The 9,884-nt window shown below is 39.1% G+C and overlaps 1 protein-coding gene across 1 annotated transcript in view; it reads right to left on the bottom strand.

Annotated features, from left to right (window-relative positions):
- Window positions 1–72: 72 nt before the first annotated feature.
- rasa3 (RAS p21 protein activator 3) overlaps window positions 73–9,884 on the bottom strand; it is a 52,717-nt gene continuing 42,905 nt past the window's right edge. Inside the window, exons 17-24 of the mRNA XM_034300036.2 lie at window positions 9,384–9,461; window positions 8,803–8,876; window positions 6,827–6,933; window positions 6,514–6,596; window positions 5,906–6,114; window positions 3,237–3,340; window positions 2,959–3,142; window positions 73–1,969 (exon numbers count right to left, since the gene is read on the bottom strand). Coding sequence (XP_034155927.1) covers window positions 1,894–1,969; window positions 2,959–3,142; window positions 3,237–3,340; window positions 5,906–6,114; window positions 6,514–6,596; window positions 6,827–6,933; window positions 8,803–8,876; window positions 9,384–9,461 — 915 coding nt within the window. The 3' untranslated portion in view covers window positions 73–1,893. The remainder of the gene's footprint in view (window positions 1,970–2,958; window positions 3,143–3,236; window positions 3,341–5,905; window positions 6,115–6,513; window positions 6,597–6,826; window positions 6,934–8,802; window positions 8,877–9,383; window positions 9,462–9,884) is intronic.

The following is a 9,884-nucleotide window of genomic DNA, read 5'->3' as shown; positions in this document are numbered from 1 at the left end:
GCACTTGTTCTAAAGCATGTAAAGTGACCAACACTGAAATACTGAGAAATGGAATAAAACACACATTCACGGTTTCATTGCTATTGCCTTCATTTAGACAAAAAAACTTTTTTGCATCTACATTTTCATCATTCATTTCACATCGACCTCTACACATCACAGATTTGTAATAATACTCTTTATATAATTATACAAAATACACTGTTCTCCCCTTTTTAAGGTATCGCTGTGAAGAGCACTGATCCGAAGCTAAAATGAGTTACCGATTATAATTCGTAACTGATCAGATATTCATAAAATAACTGATCATGAAATTATTGCATCTTTCATACTCTGCATATGGAGACCTTTCGTACTCAAATACTCTCACCCACAAAATGTTATATTGTGATATAAAAATAAATACTGAACCTTTTTTGGAGTGGGTAGCAAAAATTGTCTGGCTTATATTAAAACAATATATTCACACTAAAACATGCACCAATGGATGAGCTATAGTAAAGGAACTGGGCCATTAGTACATTTCTGTAACTTACACAAATTTCTGTAATACACAAAAGTGTGTTGGTTTAAACAACACTCGGTATGTTACATTTATAAGTGTTGGGAGAATGTTTGTTAAAATAGAACATAATCATTAAGATAAGAAATCTCTTCCTCACACATGCTTCAATTCTCAATCACACACACACACACACACACATCAGAGGGAAATAATTCTCAGTACAAGACACAGATTACAAATGCATTATTTACAGTACATAAAACACAAAAGTACAAAAGACCACAATGTCTGGCATTGGCATAACTGGCAAAAGGGACCTGTTAAGACCAGTTCATTTAAACTGACCAGTTAGATTAAATTAAATCAAAACCTTACAGATGATCTGTTTTTTTTTTCTTCCTTTTTTAAAAAAAACGAGCAATGTACAAAAGTTACTGGCTTAAAATTGGTCTCTGAATAATGAGTTTTAGTGTCATGCCATGCCAGGGCAATATAGATTTAATGTTCAGATTTTGTGGATATTTTGAGAACATGATATCGCTAACTCCATTGGCCAATATGCTTTAATCCTTCAGTTGCTGTTATATTTGGCCGGGAGTCTTAAGGAATGTTCTCAAAAGGCATGTAACAATACTGTAACAAGTCTGGACATGGTCAAGGTGCAGGGAAAAAAAAAAATCAACACTTTTCATTATGGCATAGACAGTAAATCTAAGACAGGTCTCTCAAACAATGCCATTCTAAGAAAAAACAATGGTTACAGTTAACATCTGATTCAGATAGGTCCTTTCAGTCAGCATCCCAATTCAGAGGAATTAAGCACCTACTCATTTTGACTTGGCCTACGTTTCTCACGTTATGTGTTACTTTGGCTAAAGCTATTTTGCCAGAGGTAAAATGCTACCATGCATTAACAAATGCTGATGATTATGTGTTCGTGCATCCTAAAGGTGAAGTTGGTAGATTCTTAACTCTTCTGAGCTGGGATTGGCCACAAGGCTCTCATTAACAGGCATGCACCAATGCGCTTAAAAGTGAAAAGCAGAGGGTTCTCAAACCTGCAGTTTGGTCCTGAAGACTTAGAAGAGTTATAATAAAATTCTCAAGACCTAAAAACAAAGTCCCTCAGTGAAAATTTGCCACAAGGCAGAGCTTCATCGTCAACGGGGCAGGTGTGACGATTAAAGTGCACACAGGTCTGTGGAAAGCTGCTGACTGGGTTTGTACAACATACAAAAAAAGGTATAGCTTTGTGTGAGATTGTTTTTAGCTTAATCTCACACTTGTTTCTCAACTTCTTCCCGTCAATCACGACATTGTTCCTGTGATGTACAGGCATTGTCGTGGTATTCATTGCAGAGAGAAGGGCATTGTGGTAATGGGCGGGGTCAGATTGAGTAGGTGGAGCTCTCCGACTGTTGGCGGATATAGCACTGGAAGCTCTTGTCGCCAATTGGATGCTCCCTGTACAAACAAACAAACAAACAAACAAGGCATTGCTCTGTTATCCAGGTAGTTCACAGTCATTAGCTGGCTAGTTCAGAGCTAAGTTAATGGTTAGTTAATATGTTACCTGCAGGCCTTACTGAGGTTCAAAACTTTATAGCTGAATATTTAATATATTAAATATATTATATATAATATATGAAATAAACAGAAGGTTTTTGAATTTTTAAATATTTGAAACAAAGAAAGTAAATGTTCAATATCTTGAATATTTAATATTCAAGATTCTGCACAATTTCTAGGTCCCTATTTAAATGTAAGCAAATGTGTGATATTGACCATGTTAACTGCTTTGTACAGAAGGACAGATTTTCTTCAGGCCTAATCTCTTCTACTTAACACATGCATTCAGACAACACTCTGATGGATTTGATCTAAAAATGGATCATAAGGTTTTGCACAGACTTGTGGAGTCCATGCCAGCTTGAGTGTACACTATCATTAAAGCAAAAAAAAAGGAACATAGCAAATACTAAGAAACTATGAAATCCATGTAAATATTTCAGATTCTACTTTTCCCTCAAGTTGTTATCAATAATATAATTTGATAACAGCATTTTCACTAGTGCTCTCAGACTTTTGGACCCCATCGTATATGCAACTAGTTTAGACTATAAACATAAATATACCCAGCTAGCTCAGGAGTGTAAACCTGATATATGAATCCAGAATAGCCTGTTAGTTGACAATATAAAGCAAACCTACTTATAGTTTTACTGGGACTGGTAGCTTTCAACAGCCAAACATTTCTGAAATGTTCCCCGTGCTAAATACTTTTATCTACGGATTGTGCCAAATGCCTTAAAACAAGGAAATCACTAAACTGTGTTAACATAAAAACACGTTTCACACATAATCGCAATAATGATTTTAACTTCTTATCCAGCTCATTAATAGAAATGACTGTACAAGTAACCTTCTTAGGAAGTATCTGAAGTGCTACTCACTGGCTACCATACTTGGTCTTCCTGAACTTTTCACGCTTGTACTGTGCATGCTGCTGCTCCAATTTTTGCACGGCTGAGACGATTTGCTTGAGGATCTTGTAGGTCTCCTGTGGGTCATCTATGACAAAGCTGGAGTACTCTTCCTGTTCGGGCCCGTCATACACAGACTTACTGCCGCACGCCTCTGAAATGGTAGGACATGGCCACAGGTTACTGAAAGCACCATCACCTGCTACTCTAAAGTATAGACAACATGGATAACACATAGCGATACACACCTTGCATTTTGACCAGCTTGGACATGTAGGTGCTGAACAGCGAGTAGATGCGCTCAGTCTCTCTGTCTCCATCTATGTCAAGCTGAATGTTTGCAGGCAGGCCACTGCACAAACACAAAGAAAAGACACAGTAACACATCAGTATTGACACTAGCATTTCAGGTGCTTTCATAAAAGCTACTGGATGTAAGATTTTGGAATTCTGTTAGGAAATTTTGTTTGAGACAGTACACAGTATGTATGTATGTATGTGTTTGTGTGTGTGTGTGTGTGTGTATATATATATATGTATATATATATATATATATATATATATATATATATATATATATATATATACACATACACACACACACACACACACACACACACTGATCAGCCATAACATTAAAACCACTCACAGGTGAAGTGGATAACATCGATTATCTCATTACAATGGCACCTGTCACGAGGTGAAGGCGTAGGATATATTAGGCAACAAGTGAACAGTCAGTTTTCGAAATTGATGAGGAAAAATGGGCAAGCGTAAGGATCTTAGTGACTTTGACAAGTTCCAAATTGTGACGTCTAGAAGACTGGGTCAGAGCATCTCCAAAATAGCAGGTCCTGTGGGGTGCTCCTGGTATGAAGTTGTTAGTACCTACGAAAAGTGGTTCCAGGAAGAACAACAGGTGAACCGGCAACAGGTTCATGGGCGCCCAAGACTCACTGATGTGCGTGCGGAGCGAAGGCTAGCCTGTCTGGTCTGATCCTACAGAAGAGCTACTGTAGCACAAATTGTTAATGCTGTCTATGATAGAAAGGTGTCTGAGTGCCAATGCTGACCCGTCTACTGCCGAAAGTGCCTACAATGGGCATGGACCATGGCGCAATGGAAGAAAGTGGCCTGGTCTGATGAATCACATTTTCTTTTACATCATGTGGACGGCCGGGTGTGTGTGCGTCGCCTACCTGGGGAAGAGATGGCACCAGGATGCACTATGGGAAGAAGGAAAGCCTGCAGAGGCAGTTTGATGCTCTGAGCAATGTTCTGCTGGTAAACCCTGGGTCCTGGCATTCATGTGGATGTTACGTTGACACGTACCACCTACCTAAACATTGTTGCAGATCAAGTACACCATTTCATGGCAACGGTATTCCCTAATGGCAGTGACCTCTTTCAGCAGGATAATGCGCCTGCCACACTGCAAAAATTGTCCAGGAATGGTTTGAGGAACATGACGTTGACTTGGCCTCCAAATTCCCAAGATCTAAATCCGATCCAGCATCTGTGGGATGTGCTGGACAAACAAGTCCGATCCATGGAGGCCCCAGCTTGCAACTTACAGGACTTAAAGGATCTGCTGCTAACATCTTGGTGCCAGAGACCACAGCACACCTTCAGAGGTCTTGTGGAGTCCATGCCTCGACAAGTCAGAGCTGTTTTGGCGGCACAAGGGGGACTTACACAACATTAGCCAGGTGGTTTTAATGTTATGGCTGATCGGTGTGTGTGTGTGTGTGTGTGTGTGTGTGTATATAAACACTGATGTCATGAATGACATACTCTCACCCAGTATAACCATGTGTGAAAAACAAAAATACAGAGAAACCACAAACACCTCCTGTTAATCACTAGCCAGCTATCATGAGTTGTCTTCCTAAGAATTTCCTAATAAACTACCTAATAAACTAGTGGTGTAATGGTGCATCGTGAAAATGTGGGATTCTCATTGTGAAAATCATTCTATTAATTATGCATCTAATGCAATTGCACAGTTTGGACACCAGAGGTCCCAATCTGCACAACCCTTAGAGTTCAGATATATAGAGAGCATGCTGGGCCCAACAGCTCCGGAGCGACTGACACACATTGTACATTATATGGTTACACAACCACATTATAACAGTTAAAATGAGTTCTTCAGTAGTATTAAAATGACACCAGCACCATGCTGCTGTGTTCTACAGCGCCCAAGAAAGAGGACATGGAATTTGGGCATTTTAGTCGACTTTAGAGCGCTATTTCCATTAACGCCTCAGGCACTGCTACAGAGCACATTATGTTTCAATCAAACAACTTCCCTGGATCAGAGACTTCAATCAAATCTTTGGGAGAATTTATACACTGATTTATGTATTTTTAAGATATGGTGAACCTGTAGTATGTTTTGTTTTCAATCTAATTTTTTTTTATCTATTTAGTTTTATACAGACAAAAATGCATATTGTTTTGCAGTGTTCATGATTCAGAAAAACAGTCTTTTCAGTCATAATTTTTCTTCATCGAATTGTGAAGCCAGTATCATGAACTGAATTGAATTGTGACCAGAGTGTATCGTTACACCCCTATAAGAAACTATAAAAAAGTTTGACTGGTGGATGGAGAGAAAGCAAGGTGTACACCTTAAATGCCTATTGGTCAACTCCAATGTAGAGCAACAGTTCCCTTGACCCTTATCCTTGCCCTGTCAATGAAAACATTTACTTTTACAATGGTTGAATCTTGTAATATATTTAATATATCTGGCACAAAATATGCTCCATAGCCTGCAATCCACCAGGACATCAACTGGACTGAGCACTGAACAGTGAATTACAATGTGTTTCAGTGCAGGGGTGCAATAATCTAGGAAATATAAAGGTCTTTATATTTAATAAGAATAATAATAAGAAAGTGTTTGACTAACCCGGTGCAGGGTGTGCAGCCTGGAGCAGAGTCAATGGCCTGTTTGCAGCACAGCCAGTGGCCGTTGAGGTAGGCTGAAGGGTGGTAGGTGCTCAGGCGCTTGCGGTTACACTGGCTAACTTTAGTAAGGATGTCAATCCAGTCTCGCGCCTCTACACAGTTGTTGGCTTGAATGTATAGTGCCCGCTCTGGCTGGATTACCTGGAACATCTGGAGAGCCGAAATAGAAGAGCAGAAGCAAAAAGGCCACAAAGTGTTTATTTGATCTGTGGAACTTTATTTTGTTTCTCTAATGGCTCCAGTGAAGAACTCATATTTCATATATCCACTGGACAGACAAATCAGCAAACGTATTGGACAATACTGAAATCCCAGACTCACTTTGGTTCTGCTTAAACAAATACTTCTTTTTGCTTTTGTCATAAATTCATATGTATGTCAATGTAAAAAGAAGAAAAAACTGTCTACTGAAGCGTGAATGGCAGTGCCATTATTAAATGTGCAGTAAGTGTAGCTGGTACGTTTGGTCATTCAGCGTTTTAGAGAGCTGCATGGCGTAATCAGTTTTCTTAGGTACAGTACATGTGTGTGCGTGCATCATTGTCTTACATTCTTCATCTTGAAAGACTCCTCCTCTAATCTCTCCACAGCCAAGATGTTCTCAATAGGGATTCTACACAAAGCTCCTTCACCTTTACACAAAAGCAAAAAATGAACCATGAACAGTAAGTACAAACACAATGCAATGAATTCCACAAATCCGGATTTACACTTCAGTAATGGCAACTACCAAACCTTTCATACTCTATATGAACATTTCAAATGAAGTATGTTGGGCTATATGCATAACAACCAATACCATATGTACGAGATGAATACAAGGTGCCTAACATGGTCACACTCAGAGAAACTTCTGCATTACCTTTGGTTTTATGGTACGTGAACTCATGATTAGTGAGTCGGAACCATCTCTTCTTAAAGTTCTTCATGCCAAATCGTTTCCTCCCTTGCGCTCTTTTGATCATACATCTGGCCATCAGCCAAGGTATGAAGGGAAAGGAGAACAAAAAGAAGAGATAAAGAAGAGCATAGATTAAGCTCAGAGTGTGTTAAAAAAAATTATTAGACATTTTCTACATCACAAGCATTACTTAGAGGTATAGTTTATTTTGTATTGTCTTTTGACATGCTTTTTAATACCTAAATGATTACTGTTTCCAACACTTGCACAAATTTATATGCCTGAAATCATTGTTTTGATGCTTACTGAATGACTGAAAAGCAGTGATGACAAAAATACACATATTAAAGTAAATGGCTGTGTGAATTTCAAGCACACTGAAATGGTACACCAGGTCGCAGCATATTGCACGTTGTAGCTAAACAGACTCACAGACTTCATTCTATCTAACTTGTAGAACATGTCTGTGCTTGGACCATGCCATGTCCAGCCTCTATGACAACCAAGGGGAGGTGGTGCTACCAAAGAACACTGAGAGGCCACAACCAGAGACATTATCAAGAGAGGAGACAGTTCACGAGCTGAAATTTGAATGGGGTAGTGCACAAAGCTCAACATGACGATTGAATTCTGGAAGCCAATCAGCGGGTTGGTAGAGGTATGACTTGGATAAAGCCAGGCCTATCAGATTCATTAACACAGTGCAGATTTAGAGTACTGCTGTCTCTGCCTATCTTCTGCCTCGGTGTTGACTACTGTTACGAAAACCCTCATACCAGTGATGTCATGCTTTAGTGATCTCAAGGATATAAACCTTTTCTTAACTAGACATTATGAAGATAATTAAAAAGATTTAGCTGAGACATTGTCTAGACAAATATTTATGATGCATATAAACCATAAAATTCAGAACAGCTAACAAATATTGCTGTAGGGTGAATCCTAAATGGCTTCCTATTGCCATTATGTTATATCCTGTGTCGGGGTATTTAACCAATCTATGTAAAGGTCCTGTTACATAAAACTCCTTGCTGACAAAGAATATAAGCAACTAACTTCATACCCATAGTAGCTGGAACATCATTTTTGGTTCTGTTTGAGCCAAAGACTGCTAATTACTTACACCACTCCAGTCAGATTTGAACAGTGATTTGAAATCTGCATTAGAAACATCGGCATGGCTATCATGACAAGTTTGTAGGTCTCTTCTAGTTAGATAGGAGCTTGGTCTTGTATGACTGAAAATACATTGCCAGGATGGCTTGCAATGAGTGAACTGTCTCCTCTTCTGATAATGTCTTTGACCTCAACACACAACACAAAAGAACAATGGCAGGAGCTTTCATCTGCATTTACTTTGGCATATTATTAGGTTCAGCACTTCCCTGATAATTGTCTATACAATTTACACGTATCAGGGAAGTGGAAAGGGCTGTGAGGGTCAGAGGAGCGGCCAATCGGGCGCAGCTTACCTGCAAGAACCCTTCCCATCAACCCTCTTATTAGTCAGTTTAACGCTCCTGTGCCCAGCAGAGAAATACAAGAAAAAAGACACCTGAATGTGTCTTAAAGGCCAGAGGAGTCAGACCCTAGTCCTAGAGGGTCACAGCACTGCAGAGTTTAGTATTATATCTCATTTAACACACATGATTCAACTCATTAGCTAATTACCAAGGACTAAAATTTGATACACTGGAAGAGAAAACACAAATCTCTAAAGAGCTGTGGCCCCCAGGACCTGAACTTGACAGACAGATTAGAGATACACACACGTATCCTTTCCATTGGCTCTGCTGTTAATACTTAAGTTAATAATGCATGTTCCAAACTTGCAAAAGATACAAAATTGTCATTTATCACATGCATTAACTCATCTTTGGGATAGCCATTCACAAGATGATAAAAAATACAGCAAAATATTGCTACTTGCTGCTTACCCTTCTTTTAACATGATCGATGTCTCGATGCTCTTCTGGTCCCACCTCCCAGACGATGAAATCAGATCAAGAAACTGCACACGAGTACACAACATGCACACGTCAGAAGAAATGGAATCATTAGCATTTATAAAACAGGTTCAAACGTGTGTCGGCTATGGACTCATCAACAGAAAATAATGCACACTGGATAATTGTGCTTTATTAAATTAAAGAAGAATACAGTGAAAAGGCAAAAATGTTAAGAGGATTTAACAGTATGTGTCCACTTTTAAATTATATTGTCACATGGCAACCCCTGGTGGGCATTTCTCGAATGTTTTTATGGGTTTAGTTATGAGTGGGGTGTTGCTATGAAAATCAAGTAAACAATACTGAAACTATTTTTTATTTAAAGTAATATCATAGTCTAAATGAAAGAGACATTTGTCATGCACTGCACTGATATGACAGAGCTCCACAATGAAATGAATAGGACATGGTGAGGCAAGTGGAGGTGTACCATAAGACTCAGAAGAAGAATCCATCTTACTCCGAATTCAACAAAATCATAAGTTAGAAAGCACAAATAAGCAACTCACATTTTTCACAGCATCTGCATACTTCTGCTCGTTGAAGTAATCATAAAACGCAGCCATATAAGACTCTTTAAAGTTGCCCTGGAGAACAGTGAGAAAAGCTGAGATCATTATCACTTATATGACCAATTTCAATATACAATATTTCAGCACGGATTAGAGAATGATTGTTTCAGGTTTCAATCTTCATCACTGCATAGTTAATTAGCAAGCTTTGAGAAGCAGCAGTTTTTTCTCCCCCAGTTTGGTCTTGCCCATTACTACCAACAAAACAGCTTCCATCTTGGTGGGACTAACACGTGCTTCCTCCAAAACACGTGAAGCCACCCTCTGCATCTTTTCAAACTGTTGCTCATGCAGTGTCACAGGGCAGTGTATCATACTCAGAGGAAATCCGCCCTCTTCTACACAAAACATGAGCTCACAGACACAGATGATTGGCTAGTGTCACTATGACTAACTGAACTACAGGGCTAGAGAGTATAACAACCCACCCACTCAATT

This window comes from Pangasianodon hypophthalmus, chromosome 26 (genome assembly GCF_027358585.1).
Source record: "Pangasianodon hypophthalmus isolate fPanHyp1 chromosome 26, fPanHyp1.pri, whole genome shotgun sequence".
Taxonomy (NCBI): Eukaryota; Metazoa; Chordata; class Actinopteri; order Siluriformes; family Pangasiidae; genus Pangasianodon; species Pangasianodon hypophthalmus.
This window is presented reverse-complemented; position numbering and strand designations above follow the sequence as displayed.